Source organism: Lontra canadensis, unplaced genomic scaffold, assembly GCF_010015895.1.
Source record: "Lontra canadensis isolate GAN:19392208 unplaced genomic scaffold, GSC_riverotter_1.0 scaffold84, whole genome shotgun sequence".
NCBI classification, from domain to species: Eukaryota; Metazoa; Chordata; class Mammalia; order Carnivora; family Mustelidae; genus Lontra; species Lontra canadensis.
In genome coordinates, this window is record NW_022631078.1 from 8,451,473 (window position 1) to 8,470,841 (window position 19,369).

Genomic DNA, 19,369 nt, shown 5'->3' on the forward strand with positions numbered 1-19,369 from the left:
GCTTGTCTCTGTGCCACTGCGCAAAGCATCCTCAAAACATGGGAAAACAAACAGAGACCCAAAGAGACACCCTTGTTGCCATAAAACAATGGCTCTCAAATCCTGCTTTTTCACCCCCGGCTTCTCCAAACATTTTACAGAGTCTCAAAGCTGCTTTCTCGGTATCCCGGGAAACAGAGGTGACTCCCAGGTAAGCCACTGGGGATTTGTGAAAATCCCTCCATCTCCCAGTGCTTGGCTCCTTGGGGTCTCTGATTCTCCAGGTCAGCCACAGGGAGGAGGATTAGCGGAGGAACGTGGGCTGGAGGGAGGTGAAGGTCTCCGCTGAGCGCGTGGAGCCGTGGAGCCGGAGGCCAGACTCACCCCTGCTGCAGGAACCACCACCCCTCCCCCAGCGCCAGTCCTGCCTTCACGGCCCCTCCTGCTCCCAGCTCAGCCCCGTGGGGCCGCACCTTTGTTCTCAACCCAGCTGAGCCCACCCTTGTAGAATGGGAGGGAAACCGCCTTGCAAACCCTGGAGGTGAGCAGGGCTGGGAGGTAAGCGGAAACAGGCTCGCCGACCCGCCCTACCCTGTTGTTTCGGGGCAACCCCGGGTGTGGATCTCCGCTCCGGGGCTCTCAGCGAACATTGCCAAGGCCAGGAGGAAGCAGGGCTGTCTGAAGGACGGGAAGAACTGGGAGTCTCCTGTCCCTGCTCCCCACCCTCCAGCTTTCCCACTGCCTTCCACGCATCACTGAGGGGAGCAGAAAAACAAGTATGAATCTAATTCTTCGCCTGACTTCCTTTCATATCAGCTAAGTAACCAACGAAATCGCCAATAAATTACTACTATAAAATGCGCGCGCACACAGGCAGAAGTGTGTGCGTGTGCGTATGTGTAGATAGTCCCGGCTTCTCTTCCTTGCCCCTCTCCCGCAGGCAGCTTCCGATGACAGCCTCTGAGGCCCCGGGAAGGGCCTCATCGGATCATGGGTGCCACGTAGTTGGCGGGGAAGAGGCCCAGTTTGTTGTGCAGGCGGCCAGTCCACCACGACGCGTTGGAGCTGTCCAGGACCTCGACCACCTCTCCGCAGCGGAAGCCCAGCTCGTCGTCCTCGAGGGCCTCGAAGTCGTAGAGTGCCCGGGCCCACCGCACTCGCTGTTGGGGGAAGCACAGAGGGGGTCCCGCTGAGCTGCGGTGGGGGGTGCTGGCCCTCTGAGCCGCTATCCCGCAGGAGGGTCCTGCCGGCTCCCGCACCGAGACGAAGACCTCGGCGAGGACAGAAAGCAGACCCCGCAGCCCAGCCCTGGGCCTGACGTTGGCAGAGCCCACCTGAGCCGTGCTCTGCACTCAGGACTTCCACCGCTAGAGCAGTTACTCTCCCAGGCCCCAGGAGCATCCTTGACAGCTACTGCCCCTGCGTCTCTGCAGGTCTTTTGACTCTCTCCAGGTGACAGAAAGGATGGCAGCGTGCCCAAGTGAACAGTGCCCGTGCTAGCGTTGCCCAGGGAGACACAGCGCAAGGGAAACGGCAACAGCTCCCGTCTGCCACAGCCTGAGCTGGAGCCAACACGGGAGGAGAGGGCATGGCCCGGTGGCCGGACAGGACGACACGCCGGCTCGGCTGGGCCCTGGAACTCCTCCTCCTCCCAGGAGCTCCCACCGCCTCCACTCGGAGCTCTGAGCAGCTTGCTTCTCTCCGGGAGGACCAGCCGCTGCCCTAAGTGCCCCTCTGGCGGCCCTCATGGAGCCCAGGGAGGGAAAGCCCACATACCCCGGCCACTTGGAGCTGCACAGGGTCCGTGTGTCTCCGGTGCATGAGGGCGGCGTTCATTTCGCTGCCCACGCCCATGCCACAGTGCCCATCGTTTATGTCAAGGCTGCCTCCTCGGCGGTCCTGGAAACACACGTAACAGAGGACCTGTCACCACATCATGTCCCTGTCAGGCCCCCTGGCGCCTTGCTCAGATGCCACAGACACAGCCAGTGCTCCAAGGATACTTGCTGCTGGTGACAATAAACCCCAGGTGTTGGGGGCAGGGGCGGTGGAGGATGGCACAGGGACCTTCGATTGTGAAGACGATGCCAGATTTCATTCATTCAAAGAGTATTTATCAGGCGCTGACCATGTGTCTGGTACCGTCCTAATCACTGGGGATATGTAGCTGGAAAGAAAAGGTCTTTGTCTTCGGGGATTGTCGGTTTAGAGGGGGAACCACACACATTTAAGTGATAAGAGAGCTGAGAGAATGTCTAAATCTGCCAGGGTAATCAGAGAAGGCTTCCTAGAGGAGGTGACACTTGAACTCTAGCTTTAGAGGAGAAGGATCAGCCAGCAAAGGGCATTTTAGGCAGAGGAAAGAGCATATAAAATGCCCCAGGTCATGAGAGAAAACACAACAGACCATTCTGGTAACTGAAGATAGTGCAGAGTTGCTGGAATGTGTGTTTGCTCGGGGAGTGGGGAGGGTGGGAGGTGGGGCTGGTTTAGGGGGAGGCAGCAGCAGATGAGGCTGGGGAAGCAGATATGGGCAGCCTACAAAAGGGCTTTGTGTGCCCCACTAGGGAATTTAGGATCGATGTTATCTGGCTGTGTTGTCCATCTCGGTAAGCGGCCCCAAACCCCATCTGGAACTAAGCAAGGAGTAAAGAAATAAGCAAGCGGGGCTCTATTGTGGGTGTTAATCCGTTTTTTCTCATGGCTCTCCACAGCCAGATGGGTTAGGGGGCACGGATAGATCTGGAACTGCGCTGACAGGGAAATGAAGCAACGGTTCACTGAATCCTCAGGGTAGGAGCGTGCGTGCATGTGTGCGTGCGTGTGTGTGTGTGTGTGTGTGTGTGTGTTCAGGCAGGGAGCCAATGAATTCACAGGGACTTCTTTGCCAAGAGCAGTTCCCATATCATATTATCATATTTCTGCCAGTTGCAAGGTCCCGGGTCTCCGTTATGAACTCTGTGAGTCCTCACGAGGCCGGGCTGGCCCGAGACACTCCTCCCCACGGTCCCAGGACCACGACAGCCCCCAGGCCTTTGTTCGCTCTGCTTGCATCTGGTGTTGTGGGGGACTTTCACATGCTCTGTGCCCGTGGGGACAGGGTGGCCCGAGCCCCAGGGTGGGGGAGCAGGGCGTCTTCCCTACCTCACGGCGCCCACGTCATTCCTCTGCGGTACCTGGTGGAAGTGGGGGTGCTGCAGATAGCGGTGCTGCTGGGCTGGGGGTGCCGGGGGGTACTGCGAGGGAGGCGGTGCCGGGTGGTCCGACAGCTTCCGGATCATGGAAGGCCGCATTTCTTCTCCCACAGCCCCACTGAGGTGCGGGCCTCCCTGGGGCCTCCGGTCCAGGCTGTTGCCCCGGTGACCCTGGGAGAAGATGATGAAGATGATGGAGATCCGTCCCCCTCGTGCATCTCCCGGCCCCCCAGCCCCGCCCCCCACTTGCTGCCTGCTCTTTCCAGAGTTTGCCCACGACCTCTCCCAGAAGCAGCTGCCGGCACGCGGGCAGCCTCAAGAGAGTCGATGGTCTGGACCCTCGTGGTTTCAAAAATGGTCTCCAGTTTCTCAGGTTCTCCTGGGTTGGGGACTTGGGCTCTCTGGTTCACTTTTCCATGTGCTACCCATTGAGTCCCTACCCAGTGGGCTGTTTCCATCTCTGTAATCAAGCTGAAATACTCTCTTTTACTGACACAATACCACCCCTCCTTATCGCATGTTGCCACACCGCCGGACACCCTACCCTCCTGACAAGCTCTGTCATTGACTCTGCCTGATTTTGAACTGTCATTTATAGCCTGGTGATAGGGCCCCAAACAGCAGCCCTCTTGCGGCACCATGGAAACCAGGCCCGGCGCTGGGCACGCGCTGGGAAGGAGCACAGCCGTTCTGCTTAATGGCACCACAACCTTGTGACTCAGAGGTACTTTCTTGTTATTTTTATTTCACAAACAATTACACAGGGCCTGGGCTTCGTACATGCCGGGCGCTGCTCGAAGTGCTTTACAAATATGAACTCGTTTCATTCAGTTTAATGCATCTTAGGCTACCCCTCTTTTCTCTACATGCACATCCTGGTAAATTAATACCTCTGTTTCTTGGTTTAAATAATTCACAAAGTCTCAGTAAACCTTTGTTTTTCTTTCTGAACTTTGACGTGCCCTTGCTGGGACACCCTTTTCTCCTAGGACTGTCCCTTCTCAGGCTTACAATCAACCAGTTGCCTGAGATGGTTTTCTCTACTTCCCCCAGAGCACCTGTTGCTTTGAAAGCCTCAAAGCCTTTCAAATAACTCGTTCCAGGGATTTCAACTGTTTTAACTATTCCAGAAATGCTTCTTCCTAGAATTCCCATTTCTTTCTTACAATGATGTTGTTTCCTTTGGAAGGTATTTTATACGTTGTGTGCATGTGCATTTGCTAATGGGAAGCAAGTTAGCGTTTCCTTGCTGCCTACTCTTGTCCAGACTCTATGGCAAGTGCTATCTCTGTATTATCTCATTTAATCCTTACAACAGCCCAGTGAGGGAGGTATTATGTTCTCTCCATTCTCTAGATGAGAAATCTGATATTCAGAAAGGTTTCTTAGCTTGGCTAGGTAATAAGGACAGTTAGTGATGAAATTAGGATTTAAAGTTAGGTTTGTCTGAGGGTGCCTGGGTGGCTCAGTTGGTTAAGTGTCTGACTCTTGGTTTCAGCTCAGGTCATGATCTCAGGGTCATGGGTTCCAGCCCTGTGTCAGGCTCCGTGCTCAACTCAAGATTGTCTGCTTGAGGTTCTCTCTCTCCCCCTCTGTCCTTCTGCCTGCTCTTGAGTGCTCTCTCTTCCTCTAAAATAAATAAATAAATCTTTAAATAAAAAAGTTAGGTTTGTCTGATGCATTTTCTAGTAAAATAATACTCTATATTCCACACCGTTCCAAGAGCAAGAATTCCAGGTCCAGTTTTTTTTGTCCAACACCCCCAGCCTCCCTTTCTGTGACAAAGCTCTATCTACCGCCTTAGTCCCAGACTCTAGGCGGCCCTCCAACCTCCCCGTGTGTGGGCCCCTGGTCTTCATCTTTGGGCAACTCCTAGGCTAGGCTGTAACTGTGATGTAGTACTATCTATGCTAATAAAACAAAGCACCCACAATTAAGAGCTAATGTTTGTGACGTGCACATTGTAGCACTGTTAGGAGCGATGTCAGGGAAGGGGCTTACGTGATCTCCTCTAACCTTCACAACCATCTATGAGCTAGCTGTCACCATCATTCCAGTTTTACGGATCAGGAAACTGAGGATCAGACAACTTTCCCAAATCACACGGCTGGGAAGTGTTATGAGATGGTTTAAACTGAGGTCTGACTTTGTTTGGACTTATTCTTTCTTCCAGAATCCTCAGAGGACATGCTCATCAAATGCATTGTCTTGATGGGTCACATAGGACTCCTGTTGGCTAAAATCTGTAGACTGGGGATGATCGGGACCTGAGGCGTACCTGATCCTCTCGGGTTCTATCCCTCAGAAAGATCTGCTTCTGTTTGGAGATGGAAGTCGTCCTGTAGTAGTCCACCAGCTTATTTAGAGATGGAAACTTCTCTGTCCATAGGAAGTAATTACCCTTGTTGTCTCTCATGACCTTGAAGTGCTGAACGTCATCTTCATGCCTAGAGGTCAGGGTGAATCCAAATTGTATGTTACATGGTGACAATGTTCCCACGCCCAGGGCTGACTGCATCCAGGGTTGCTGAAGTTCTGCTGGGGCAGGAAAGGGGATGTGGAGTGCCTGCCCTTCACAGGGCGGGGGTGCTGGCTCAGTCAGACTCTCGGGGGAAGATTTGTGCAAGGGACTACTCAGGACACAGGCAGCATCAAAGGGATTTCTACATCAGCAGAAGATAATCTGTCTTCTGACACTGGAGCCAGCCTTTTATAAGAAAAAAATGTCCGAGCACTTCAACAATGACCAAGTCAAGGACTTTTTACAATGTTTGTTTGAAATGGGGCAATGCCTGCATCTTGTACGATGCCAAGGACTCCACCAAGGCTTGGAGGGGAGAAGTTTTTCACCCCTGTTATCTTTCCATTATCAGAAATACTTTGAACCAGTTCTTTTAAGCCCATAAACTAGCTCTGGACAGTAAGAGACTATCTTGAGAAATTTGTCGCACTTGGTTCTCTACTTAATGGAGATCTCTTGGTCTTGGTTTATGTTTTGCATAAATAAAGTTACAAAGTATTTCGAACCTTTGGGGAGAAAAGTGTTATGGAGCCATGCAGTGTTTTGATTGAAAAGGACCTCTCATGGGGCGCCTGGGTGGCTCAGTGGGTTAAGCCTCTGCCTTCAGCTCAGGTCATGATCCCAGGGTCCTGGGATCAAGCCCCGCATTGGGCTCTCTGCTCAGCAGGGAGTCTGCTTCCTCCTCTCTCTGGGCCGGCCTCTCTGCCTACTTGTGATCTCTGTCTGTCAAATAAATTAAAAAAAAAGAAGAAGAAAAAGAAAAGGACCTCTGAGGTTGTTTAGCCCTGTCTCAATGTTACCCATGAGGATGCTGAGGCTCCAATTGTTGGAGGGGCTTGGCCAAGGTCACTGTGAGTGATTGGCAGAGCTGAGGCGAAAACCTTGGCTCTCTGATTCCAGTCCAGTGAATTGAGCCTGTCATACCATGTACACGTGCCAAGTTCTTTTAGATCAGCACCTTTTGACCCAGCTGGAATCATAGTGATGGGAAATATTTCTATCAGGGATGGAGAAATTGGATGTTACTCATCTGGAAAGGGAGAGCTTGGCCTTTACTAATAGCTCCAGTCTTTCCCCATCACCAAGGCATTCTCTTTTCAATGTCAAGTTTATTCGTCAAACAGGCATACATTTCTATCTAAAAATAAACCAATGATAGCAATTGCCTGATCCAACAGAAAGGTCAAGAATTTAAGGAGAGTTGGGGAGTGAAGATACCTCTGAAGATTAGTGCCGGTTTCTTAAGGATGGACTCAGTGGTTCGTGTTCAGAGGGGACAGGAATTTTCATTGCTCTTCAGTCTCCTCTTATGGGCTAGGCTCTGCTCATGGCCAGGTGAACCCATACAGGGACCTCTGCTTGACTGCTCTGGGCCAGGAACCGACACTCTGCAATCACTGTGTGGTCTTCTCCTTGGTGTTGGCCACTAACAGATGCTTCCTTCGTTCTAACACACATGGCTTAATTCATAGTCATTACTCCTCACATCTGTGTGTGGAGGAGGAAATATTCTTGTGATATAATTATTCATCCACCACCTCTTAGTCAAAGAACTCAGAGTGAGAAACATTAACCCCCTCCTCTCTCACGAGCTGAGAGGATGGATGTCAGGCTTGCAGCCAGCCCTCTGGACCCATGGAGAGAGAGAGTGGCTGCACCATTTTCTCAAGTTCTAAGAGGGGCAGAGAAAAGGATATAACTCAGGGCTCTAGCCTCTAAAATCTAGTGTTTCAGACCCTTAACAAATGCTAAGTGATAGAACTACAATTAGCTCTTAATTATCTTTGCATGACAGAAGGCAGATGTATAAATAAATAAAAATGATTTGCTTTGGAATATATTAAGCTACATTTCTGCATAAGATGTAGTAACAATTATGGTAATAATCACAAGAAGCTGCAAGCTTCTGTAAGAGACTGTGGCAGAAGTCAAGGCTGATCGTTTTGGAGAATGCACCTTATTGGAGGAAATATAACCCACGATTCCTAGGTGAAAAGCCACAGTGCACTTCATGCAAACCAGAGACACCAAGAGATGCCCTTCATCATAACCACTTACCTGGTCCAATCTGTAATCAGAGCCCTTAAGAGAGGTTTGACTGTAAGATTTATTAATAGAGCAAAATTGCATTAAGACCTAACAAATTTAGAATTTGTGACACTTCAATATTGGCCTGAGCTAAAATTTCCTGTTGCCTAAGCTGTGAAAAAAGAAAAAAAGTTTTAGTTAAGGAAAATTAAGATTTTAAGCAATATTGCAAGGGCAATGCTAATGAGAACAAGCTATTTTTGAGCACCCTGGAGGCGCACGTGCATACAAATTGTTGACCCCTTATTCCTAAGTCCTCCCTACCTATTCCTTAAAAGAGCTATTTAAAATGGTGAAGTGGCCTCCGTTCATTACGCGAGATTGGATTTATACACCTAAACCACTGAAGCTACATATGCCTTTCAATGTGCACTGAATTATCCAGACTGACATTTCCTGTCAATGAACTTAACAGGAGGTTCCACTGTACAGGTTGGCACGTCTCCTCCTGTACAGATATCAGCATTAACTTGTGCCCTTTCACATGTGGTCACCCTGCCTGATGCATGACTTGTGACCCCAGACATGCTGACCACAGGCAGTGCGCTCAGACTTGGGGTTTCTGAGCGTGGGGCTGTGTCATGTTTATGCCTGGACTGACTCATTTCCTCCCGGGTGCTGCATGTTAGTGAGATTTTGCTGCTCCGGTCCCTCAGCCCAGCCCTCCTCGGCTCGGATGTGTCGCTGTCAGTGTGCTGCATTACGGTGTGCTGAGCTGGCCCTTCTTTTATGCAACCGCCTACAACAATGACTTGGGATTTTAATTTTCCTCTGCGCCTTCTTCAGACACATATCAGTAGTGGAAGAAAAGGTTTAGATTTAAACCCCAAGAGAGATGTGGACAGCTGGGAATTCTCCATTCTCCTGCCCCACATCCCTGCACAGATACTCCCTGAATGCCTGCTGGGTGCAAGGCACTGGAAAAGGCATAAAGGTGAAAGAGATTAGGATCCTGTCCTTCCAGAAGCACTTTGGCTAGAGGAGGAGGCAGAGGAACATATACGTAAACTGGCCACAAACCAGCTTACTGAGGAGTTACATACATGTGTCATGGGAAGGAGCTGAATGGCATCCCAGTTGATACGATGCCTGGACCCCTTGGCCACCATGCCCCTGAGCAACAGGTCACGTTCAAGAGGTCACCTCATGGCCTTAGCAGTCTGGGTTGGGAACGGCGAGTACCTGACAGAGATGGAGAAGTCCCCTGGGGAGCTCTGGCTGGCCCGGATGATGAAGAAACCAATCTCCTTGCCCATAAGTAGGTTCTCTGCCTGGTGTCGTGAGAGACCTTCATGAAACCATCTATGGGATGAGATAAAATCAGAGAATCTTGGTGAGATGCTGGGGTGGTTGGAAGGGGAAGGGGAGAAGCGATGACCCAAATGGACGGAGGCTGGGGACTCTGGTCAGTAGAGTGCAGACAGAAAGAGAGGAGGGGCTGGGGCCTCCGAAACCAAACATGTGCACTAGGCAGTTTCCAGGCAAAGCAAGTGAGTGTTCCCCTGATGCGCTCCCCTTTGTTCCTTCCCTCTAGGAGAAGCCTCTCTCGAGCTCGGAAAACCTGAATCATGGAAATGTGCCACTGCACCAAAATGGGACAGCGTGGGAGTGACTCACTGCGGGAAGCAGCCTCCTGCTGGCAGCCCTGTGAGGGATGTCACTAGGAAAGATCTGCAGGGACAGATGACGCACCAGGAGGACAGGAACCCCTTCGGGTGCTGTGGGGCCGGAGCTGGGAAGCCTTGGACTCACGCCCAGGCTGAGAGCTCAGTGGGCCCCCTCGGAGCCCAGGGACCCTGGGGATCTGGGTGGTGTGGAGCCAGGCTAGCAGCCGCCAGAGAGCAGCGTCTACGCAGCCAGCTCCTGGGCCCTCCCCCAAATCCAGGAAGATCATCTTTACTGTGGAAAAGAAGGAATGGAGGAGAAACTCCTTTTTCCAGGGACAGTTGGGGTGGCAGCCCCTGGCAGTGCTGTGGCAGATGGCAGAGCCTGCGTGCAAACAGAGGCTACGGCCTTAGGGCAGGGAACCAGACACCTCTCAGCCACAGAGCAAAAATGAGTGTTTGCCATCACTCAGCAGTGCTGCCTGGGACAGGGTCCCTTCCTCCAAGGTGGCTGCTCGAGGGCTGCCCCTGGAAGGCTAGTCTGTCCGTCCCTTTAGGGTGAAGGTATGACACGCTTCAGAGTCCTTTGTAAGCAGTCCCCATGCTCTCTAGAATTTGGGAACCTGACCTCCAGATAGGAGTGGCAGGAGGGATGTCCTTATTCCAGACCGGACCCTGCAGGGGAAGTGTGGTTGGGCCATGAGGGGCCCGAAGTAGAGGGTTTCTGGCCGCCAGCTGCCTGGAGATCCTTCCAGAGCGTCTGCCATACTTGGCCACAGGACTGAACAAGTGACCACCACAGCTTGCCTTGTGTAGTATATATAGTAGTGTAATGGGGCTGGGGAAAGGAACGGGGCCTGCTCCACAGCAGCCGCGCCTCGAAGGAAAGATTTTGGTTGAGGCAGCAAGTGGTTAGAGGATTGTCTGGAAAATACACATTTGTCCTCGAATTGGAGTTTGATACGTGGCTTTAAAACTGGCGAAAATGTCCACACACTACTTTTTAAACGCGCAGACAAGGTTATATTTTCACCCATCATTCCAAACCTGCTCACTCGTTCATTCAACTGTTTTTACCAAATACCTACTATGTGCTGGCCTTCTGCTGGGAGCGGGGGATGTAGTAGTGAGCAGAGCAGACAGGAAGGCCTGCCCTTGGGGAGCTTCCGCCCTATCCTGCAGAGACACCAGAATCCGCCAGCGGGCCCCAGAGCCCACTGAGACCGCGATAAAAAGACTTCAGGGGGTGGGGAGGAGTTAGAGATGAGAGGACAGATGAGTCTCTGGAAGAAGGACAGTGGTAACTGCAAGGGGACTTGGGATCAAGAATTTTGGTTTTTGTTTTTTTGGGGAAGATGGGAGAAATTGCAGCATCTTTGCTGATGGGAATGACCCAGGAGAGAAACAGAGAACCGATGTGCAAGAGAGGGAGGAGGAGTTTCTGCTAGAAGCAGACGATTCTTTCCAAACAGCTGCAGGAAAGGCATCCTTGCCTGAGCGCAGTTGCAGGAGGTGGGTGGATGCAGTGAGTCAGCGGGGGGTTGGGGTAGAGGGGCTTTTCTGGTGGCTTCCTCTGTCCCAGTGATCCTGGAAGCAAGAGCCCCGAAAGTCAAGGGCTGTGGGGGAGGGGCTGGAGGTCTGAGGAGCAAGAGGGTGGCGGGTAGTCTTCTAGAAGGGCCTCTGGGTGGCTTAGTTGGTTAAGTGTCTGCCTTGCCCTCAGGTCATGATCTCCGGGTCCTGGGATCGAGTCCCGCACTGGGCTCCCTTACTGGGCGGGGTGTTCCTCTTCTCCCTTCCCCTGCTCATGCTTCTCTCTCTCTCTCTCTCAAATAAATAAAATCTTGAACAAAAGTAGATCATCACAGGGCAGCCTCAAGGGTTGAGGTCGGTGGTGGTTCTGCTGGTTCTGTGACTGGCCCTGGTTCATGGTGAGCTACGCCCCTGCACCTGACCAGAGTTACCAAGACCACTGTGGGTAACACAGTGACTCTCGGAGATTAGATTTCTACCTAACCCTTGTGGTCAATTCTTGAGACAAACGAGACCCAACCTCTATTTTCCTTTTTCCTCTTGATGAAAGGAATTTTGTCTCCCCGCCAGTGGTTCTTAGGGATCTGAGCATGGTTTAGGGAAGGCAGGGAGCTATTTGGGATCCCTGGTGAGGATGAAGACCTTAGGAGGTAATGGGGATGTGCCCACAAGGACAGATCTGGACGTGGGGTGGCCAACAGTGCCCCTGATGGAACTCATGGAAGCCCTGTGATTGCAATTATAGATGAGTTCGGCTTATAAAACCTAAAATAGGTGATCCGTGTGCATGGTGTAAGATTCAAAAGGGAATGCAGCGAAATGCAAATCTCCCTCCCACCGTGGCCTTCAGAGGCGTGGTTCCCTCTCCAGAGGCAACCAGTTTTGACAGTATCTTGGGTATGCATAGATAATTTTAGTGACTGCTGAAAAAGTAAGGGGAGGGTGTGTGGGTAGGCCCCTGTCAGCGGGCTGGAAATACTTACTCAGGAAACTGGATGTCTATAAAATTCTTGGGCACATATCCTTCTTGGCTCCCAAGCTCCGCCTTGAACCACTCCTCTTGGTTACTTAAGATCTACACAGAAGAGAAGGAAGGAGAGAGACTGTAGGGAGGACACAAAGCAAAAAAAAAAAAAAAAAAGGGAGGGGGGGCTACAGAGTAAAAAACACCCTTTCGGATTTAGAGGGAAAAAGGCCAAGAGAACCACACAGGCGCTCCAGTAGGGGGGCACCAGGTTTCTCTCTGGAATTTGGCTCCTTTGACCTCGAGCATTTCTGACCATGGGTTCCGCCCACACATGGAACCCCACCATGGTGTGGTCTCCCTGACTCAGCACTCGGGGGATTCTCTGCATACTTTGGAAATTCATGGGTCCCAGATCTCAGCCCCTGATGCTCCTCATTTGAGCCAATGCTGGAAAGGCAGGAGTGGCCACCCCATGATTTCTTCTTCTCTGCCACGTAACCAAGGACTTTTTTTTTTTTTTAATAATTTTATTTTTTATAAACATATATATATATATTTTTTTTCCCCCAGGGGTACAGGTCTGTGAATCTCCACGTTTACAAACTTCACAGCACTCACCATAGCACATACCCTACCCAATGTCCATTATCCCCCCCTCTCCCAACTCCCCTCTGCCCAGCAACCCTCAGTTTGTTTTGTGAGATTAAGAGTCACTTAAACCAAGGACTTTTTAAAAAAATGTAATTTGTTCCTATTTCTTTAAACAAGCCAATTAAAACTTAAAACATCCAGTGGGGCCAGCTTTGAAAACAGTAACTTTTTGTGTTCACACTCCATGTGTTTCACAAACAATTTGGATGTAACTCAAGATACTTGGGATGCCTTTTCTAAACTTGCTTTGTAGTGCCAGATCCCGAGCAAAACCAGAAGTTCTGTCTCATGGTTATATGGTCCTTCGTTGACTGTGACCCCAAATGTTATCGCTTCCCTTGATTACTCAAATGAGTCTATGTGGCTCTATGTGGCTTCTGGTTATTTCAGAAAATGTTTCACTATTAAAAGACAAATGTTTGCCCCCATCCTCCACTGAGAATGTTTCTAAAGTCTGTGGCATGGACTCGAACAAGAATGGAGATGGCAGAGCCAAGCGATGAAAAGAAGCTTGGCGATATCATTGAGCCCCCGTGAGCCACGCGGGAGCCCTCCTACTTCTGGACTTCGTGTGAGAAGTGATCAACCTGCAGGTTGGTTCAGCCGTATTCAAGTTTCTGCTTCTTGCAGCTGACGATGCCTTAATTGGATGGAAGTGCTATGCTGAAGGGGAAAGCAGAAGATGGGTAGGGAAGACTGCCTGGAGGAGAGGCCTGGGGTTGCCCTGGCAACGAAAGGAGTTAACCCAGGCTAAGTCTGCTGGTGCAGGAACTTCTGGGATGGGAGGAAGTGGGGTGCATTCTGGGAACGAAAGGCCTAGGCCTGGCGGGCATTGAGACTGTGGCCCCTGGGGGCAGAGCCAGGGGAAAGCAGAGGCACAAGGCCATGTGACCCACATAGAAAAGTCTGGACTTTTATCTTGAAATGTATGGGGAGCCGCTAAAGGCTTCTGAGCCTTTAGCTCAGAAGGAAAGGGAAAGAACACAGTAAGAGCTAGAGCCCAGAAAGAGTTCTATGCCCAAGCGCGAAGACGGACTGCAGTGGGGAGGTCTAGGAAGGCAGGGTAGGCATGCTGGCGAGAGGCGAGGGGCTTTTTTAAAGGAACCTGGAAGCAAAGTGTGCAGGATTGCATGACTGTTCTCCGAACCAAAGGAGAAGGGGATTCTGGGAGGGCTCCAGATTTCGGCCTAGGAAGACTGAGTGGGTGGTGATACCTTGGCTAAAATAGAAAGTACAGGAGGAAGAGTGGGTCTGAAGAAGGGCTCACGGGCCTCAGACTGCACGTGGGTGAATCCAAGTTGCCCCTGGGACCGTCTGAGAAGAAAAGCTCGGGGAGCAGCTGAAGGTGTGTGTCTGGACTCAGCAGAGACGTTGGGGCTGGCGTTCGGGATTGGAGAGTCATCCTAAAGCGGGTGGAGTTAGGTCCGGGTCCCACAGGTTTCTCTCTTCCAGAGACAGGAAGAAATGAAGAGAGCTCACTAACTGATATTTCAAGTGTCACCCCGGGGTGGAAGAAAGGGGCGCAGCACTCTGAGCTTGGAATGAGAAAACCTAGTTTCTAGCTTGGCCCTGTCACCAGCTGTATGACCTTCGACAAGTCAACGAGCCACCTGAAAAATGGGGACAGTAACAACCAGCTAACCCCTCACAGAGCTGATGCAAGGATCAGGGTTAGGGTTACCTCGAAGTCCTTCAGAAAGGGTACGCTGTTTTTAAAAACACAATTCTGCAAAATGTGGTATTCTTAGGAGGGAGGACTCCAGCTCTGAAGGACATGGTAGGGTTTATAAGTTCTTTAAAGTATTATATGTGTATGTTTTGAATTTAATCACTTGTTCTGAAGAAATAAAAGTGTGTCCCATATTTGGGTTCTAGAATTGCTGAGGACAGAAAACTTTATAGTTTCTAACATCAAATGTGACTGCTGGTATCACTAAGGACGCGTGGGTATGTGTATGCCGAGGGGGGGTAGAATGGGGTGGGGAGCAGAAAATCTAGGTCAGAAAAAGAACTAGGAAACTTGGCACACAAAGAACATAAGGACATTTCACTCCATGCCTTCACCGCCACCCCCCCACCAATATATGGCTTTGGAATTCCTTTCTCCCATCACACAGGAGTGTGATGTTTGGGCTGGGTAGCCAATGTCAAGTACAAGGTGAGCAGGGATAAAAGAGGCCAATTGGAAATTGGCTCATCACGGTAAGAAACAACTTTGTAACTTAGTTCTCCAACCTGAAACCAGCTGTAATTTTAGTAATTGTGGCTCATACCCATCTACCTCCTGTAGCAACTGAAAGATTATCCCACAATGCCGGCCATTTCTCCCACCACCTGGTGCTCCGTCTGCCTGAGATCGTGTTCCCAGAGAGGTGAATTTACAGGCTTTTTATGGTGTATAGAAGGCAAGGTTTTAAAAGAATCTCATTTTCTGCAAAGAAGAGTGTTTGGGGGGAGGTGGTTTCTTCCTGCCGTTGTTGGCCCAGGGCCCCATACTTCCTGTTCTTCTCATCTCTCTGCCTATTCGGTTCCCCCTATCTCTTGTCCCCATCATGAAAACCTAAGCAAGGGGTTCAGTCTGAGCACATGAGGTTTTAGACTTCACCTTACTGTGTCTTAATTCTTATAATGTTGCTTATGAGAATAATTTTCTGGGTTACATGGCCTGAGAATAAGTTAGACGTGGGAAGAGGACAAAATGTACAGTTGGGAGAATTTTAAAATTGGATGGAATTATAGCTCTTAGAGGCAGAGCAGAAATCTGAAGTATTGGAGAAGTTAATTGACGTAAGATTAACTCTAAGTGCTTTCAGGTCACTGTTTTAGTAGGAAGAAATGGAGTTGAGCTGGACACATTACAGAAGCAGGTAGAAATGGACTGGGTCAAGAGACATTTTTTAAAAACGACCGGCCAATTTCAGAGGGAAATGCAAGTCCGGTGCTGTGTGTAGCTACAGGTCTGGGATGGGGTGGAGGGTGGAGTTGAGGCACGAACATGAAACCTCCAGCTCCTGATGTCAAATGTTTCTCTCACAGGAGAAGCGGGATCGAGTTATCTGGCTGGAGTTCCCCGTCCACCATCTTGTTCACCATCCTGTCATCTAGTGAGCACCTGCTGTTTGCACTTAGGTGCTGGGAATACAGATATGAATAAGCTGAGGCCTTTGTCCTGGGGAAGTCACAGTCTGGAGTGGGTGGGTTAGTGGTGAGCTAGTCAGACATTGTTTGTGCCTTCTAGTGAGAAAGTCTGTTTAGTCTTTTAGCAGGAAAAGCCTAGGAGGAAAGTGATCCCAGGAGTAGATTACTGGGGCAGTCAAGAGCCGCCTTTGGAAGCACTTGCAAGATCTTAGGGCTCGTGACCCATCTCTGGAGTGGCGGAGTAGGGTTGCGGTGGCTCGGAGAGACCCACAGGCACAGCACTAGCCACCACGATGCAGACACAGGGTGGGGCTCAGCCAACAGGCCCCTCTCCACTTTCCTTTCCACCGCTAAGTGGCAAGGGACAGAATTTGAAAAGAAGGAGAGGTCTGCCCTTCTGATGGACTTCTACACGAGCCTGCAGAAACGCAGTTTAATAATTCAAGCCATTGGCACCGATCACTTGTGTAGGGCACTGCTGTGAAGACACAGAGATGAACCGGGCATGGCTCTGCTCTCAGGGAGCTCACAGACCAGTGGAGGAATCAACCACTCATTCACTCATCAAATATTAGAGAGGGTCAACTCTCTGTTGGTTTGGACACGGGTGGAGCCAGCAGTCAGGATCCCGCAGGGTAAGGGCTGTGATGAGAGACGGGTGTAGAGGGTACGCAAGGGCACAGAGGCATGGCTGCTCGTGGCTAACACTCATGGGACGGGAGATCGTCAGTGCCTTGAATGAGGTGTGCGTGTACAATGCTGTGGGAGAGCTGAAGCGGGAGTGATTAATTTTGCTGGAGCCATCGGGAGAGCAGAGGGAGTGAGGCTTCCCAGGCATGGTCAAATACGTGTGTGCAGGAAAGAGGCATTCGGGGTATGGGGAGAACCTGACACAGCACAGTGTGTATATGGCAGTGTGACCTGGGGCACTGCACGCACAAAGGTGTGCATGTACGTGTGTGTGTGTGTGTGTGTGTGTGCGTGGGTGTGCATATGTGTGCATGTTCAAGGGCAAGAGCTTGGTGAGGTTAGAGAGGAGGTTGGGACAAGGTGGCTTGAATTTCAATCAGTTGGTAATGGGGAGCCACTGAATGCTTTCGAGTAAGGAAGTGATCTGACCTGATTTGTCTTCCAGAAAGATCCTCCTGAGAGCAGTATGTTGAAGGAGTGAGAGACAGGAGGGGATGAAGTTAGTCCAGGGGCTGTGGCAAAGGTCTGACTGGCAGCAGGAATGAGTAATCTTGAAATAACGGCAACCGTTTATGAAACATCCACTTTAAGCTGGGGCCATTACCTCTAATCCTTTCCAGAACCCTGAAAAATAGATATGGTCTCCACTTACAGATAAAGACAGTGAAGCTCAGAGGGGGTAAGAGACTGACCCAAGGACACACAGCTAATCAGCAGGGATTCAAACTCAGATTTACCAGCTCTAAACTCCTGCTTTTTACTGCATCGAGACCCCTCTCTTGTGAAGAAGGGGATTGCTTAAGAGATCTCAAGAAAGAAAAATAGTCAGGGCAGAGTGCATGTTTAGGAGAGAGGCTGAACTCCATTCAGATCCAGAAGAGGGACAGTTAACAGTGTCAAATTGCACAGATGCTCCAGTAAGGTCATTACAGTCCACATTAAAGAGACCACTGGTGGGGTGCCTGGGTGGCTCAGTGGGTAAAAGCCTCTGCCTTCGGCTCAGGTCATGATCCCAGGGTCCTGGGATCAAGCCCTGCATTGGGCTCTCTGCTCATCAGGGAGCCTGCTTCCCTCTCTCTCTCTCTCTCTCTCTCTGCCTGCCTCTCTGCCTACTTGTGATCTCTGTCTGTCAAATAAATAGATAAAATCTTAAAAAAAAGAGAGAGAGAGAGAGAGAGAGAGACCACTGGTGGGGGTGCCTGGGTGGCTCAGTCATTAAGTGTCTGTCTTCAGCTCAGGTCATGATCCCAGGGTCCTGGGATGGAGCCCCACATAGAGCTCTCTGCTCCATGGGAAGCCTGCTTCTCCCTCTCCCACTCCCCTCGCTTGTGTTCCCTCTCTCGCTGTGTCTCTGTCCAAAAAAATAAATAAAATCTTAAAAAATATATATTAAAAAAAAAGAGAGATCACTCGTGGGCTTACAGGGAGTGTTGGGGGTAACAGGCAGATTCCAGAAAGTTCCAGTGGAGTAAATGGGAAGTGAGGAAGTGGAGGCACCAGCACAGAGAACTCCCAGTGTTACTAGTGAAGGAGAGGAATGAAATCAGGAGGTAGATTGAAAAGCAGAGTTGAGGAAAGTTTTTTTTTTTTTTTTCCCTTTTCCTTTTCTGAGGAATAGGAAACCCTTGAGCCAGATATTAGGTTTTGTTTGCAATGGAAGATGAGGGGTGGGGTTGGCCCCTGGCCCCTAGAGTGAGGACACTCTATAGTGGTTGATAATCCCATGGTCACACTATCCCATAGAGAAGGGAGGGGATGCTCACCATGAGGCAGATCCCTCTGTGACCTTGGTAAGATCCCACAGAAGTGAAGGTCACCTTTTCTTGGGTCAGTGGCCCAGGTAACACTTTGACCTTGAGAAGCTCCAGCACTGAAGACACCCTCTTCACAATTACATTACTAGATCTTTGCAAGGGGACCACAGTTAGAAGGATGAGTCCCGGGGGTGTTCAAGTTCCAAACCAAGTCCTCCTACCTGGTCTGTGCTCCAGGGACACTTTCTGAGTCACCCTGTCCCATTCTGCCAAGGTTCCCTCGACAGCAAGCGTCCTTCTTCATGGAGAGCCTGGCCTCAGTGCTGCTGTGCAGTCTGAGAAGGCCCAAGTGGGCTGCTGAGGACCAGGGGTCAGGATTTCTGGGGGTGCTCTGAGGCAAGGTGGGAGGGGGGGCACGAACATCACAGACTCCTCAGAGGGCCTGTGTAAGGGCTTGTGTTTTGCTCCAAACAGGGCCTAAGATGTAGGACTTGAGCCTGTAAGTACGGTGCGTGGAATGTGGAAGTCCTAGGCCTCTACAGCCCTCCAAGCAGCCACTACAGCTCAAGTGTGGGGTGTTAGGCAAGTTCTAGGGCGTCCTTAATGGGGCCGGTGTGCGTGGCCTCTGCTGGCCCATGTCCTCTCCAGCTGTCTTTCCCAGGCTGTCTCCCTGCACCTTCCTGTTAAGTTCCGCACAAAGCTCACTGAACGCCCACCCCCACCCCCACCACTGAGCTCAAGGTCAAAGTCCAACTCAGGCTCCCTGCATTCTCTGACCACCGAGTTCCTGCCACCCTGTCTCTGCAAGGTGGGGCCACTTGTTCCCTCACCTGCGCTCCCCAAGCACTTAGACAAGAATATCTGTCAGAGCCCTTCGGTGGCTTTCTTCCCCTCTCCAGTCCACAAGCATCTCAAGACAAGGCTGGTGACTTCTGTCCACCACCCAGCCTGCTAACAGGATCCCGGGGTGGGGGTGGGGAGCCCAGAAGGAGCCCTTCTGATGGAAGTGAACTTCTCTTTTTGAAAGGAACTGTGTGTAGCGCTTAAGAAACAAGGGCATGGGTTATTAGTGAACTTGGGGACCAGATCATAGTAACCTAAACGCCCCAGGGCGCCCCAGGGGGCCCCACGGCACCCACCTTCAGAACGTCTCCAGTGTGAAAGCTCAGTTCGTCCTCGCCTGAGGCGGTGAAGTCAAACTTGGCGATGGCTTCCATGTCCCCACGTGAAGCTGGAAGACAAGTAACGTTCTC

The 19,369-nt window shown here is 50.9% G+C and overlaps 1 protein-coding gene across 4 annotated transcripts in view; it reads right to left on the reverse strand.

Annotated features, from left to right (window-relative positions):
* Window positions 1-871: 871 nt before the first annotated feature.
* GRAP2 (GRB2 related adaptor protein 2) overlaps window positions 872-19,369 on the reverse strand; it is a 60,777-nt gene continuing 42,279 nt past the window's right edge. For all 4 annotated transcript variants that reach the window (XM_032882953.1, XM_032882952.1, XM_032882955.1 and 1 more), the window contains 7 exons: window positions 19,256-19,347; window positions 11,900-11,991; window positions 8,965-9,084; window positions 5,452-5,620; window positions 3,156-3,344; window positions 1,756-1,878; window positions 872-1,139 (listed from right to left, as the gene is read on the reverse strand). In XM_032882953.1, the coding sequence (XP_032738844.1) occupies window positions 960-1,139; window positions 1,756-1,878; window positions 3,156-3,344; window positions 5,452-5,620; window positions 8,965-9,084; window positions 11,900-11,991; window positions 19,256-19,333 (951 nt within the window). In that variant the 5' untranslated portion in view covers window positions 19,334-19,347 and the 3' untranslated portion in view covers window positions 872-959. The remainder of the gene's footprint in view (window positions 1,140-1,755; window positions 1,879-3,155; window positions 3,345-5,451; window positions 5,621-8,964; window positions 9,085-11,899; window positions 11,992-19,255; window positions 19,348-19,369) is intronic.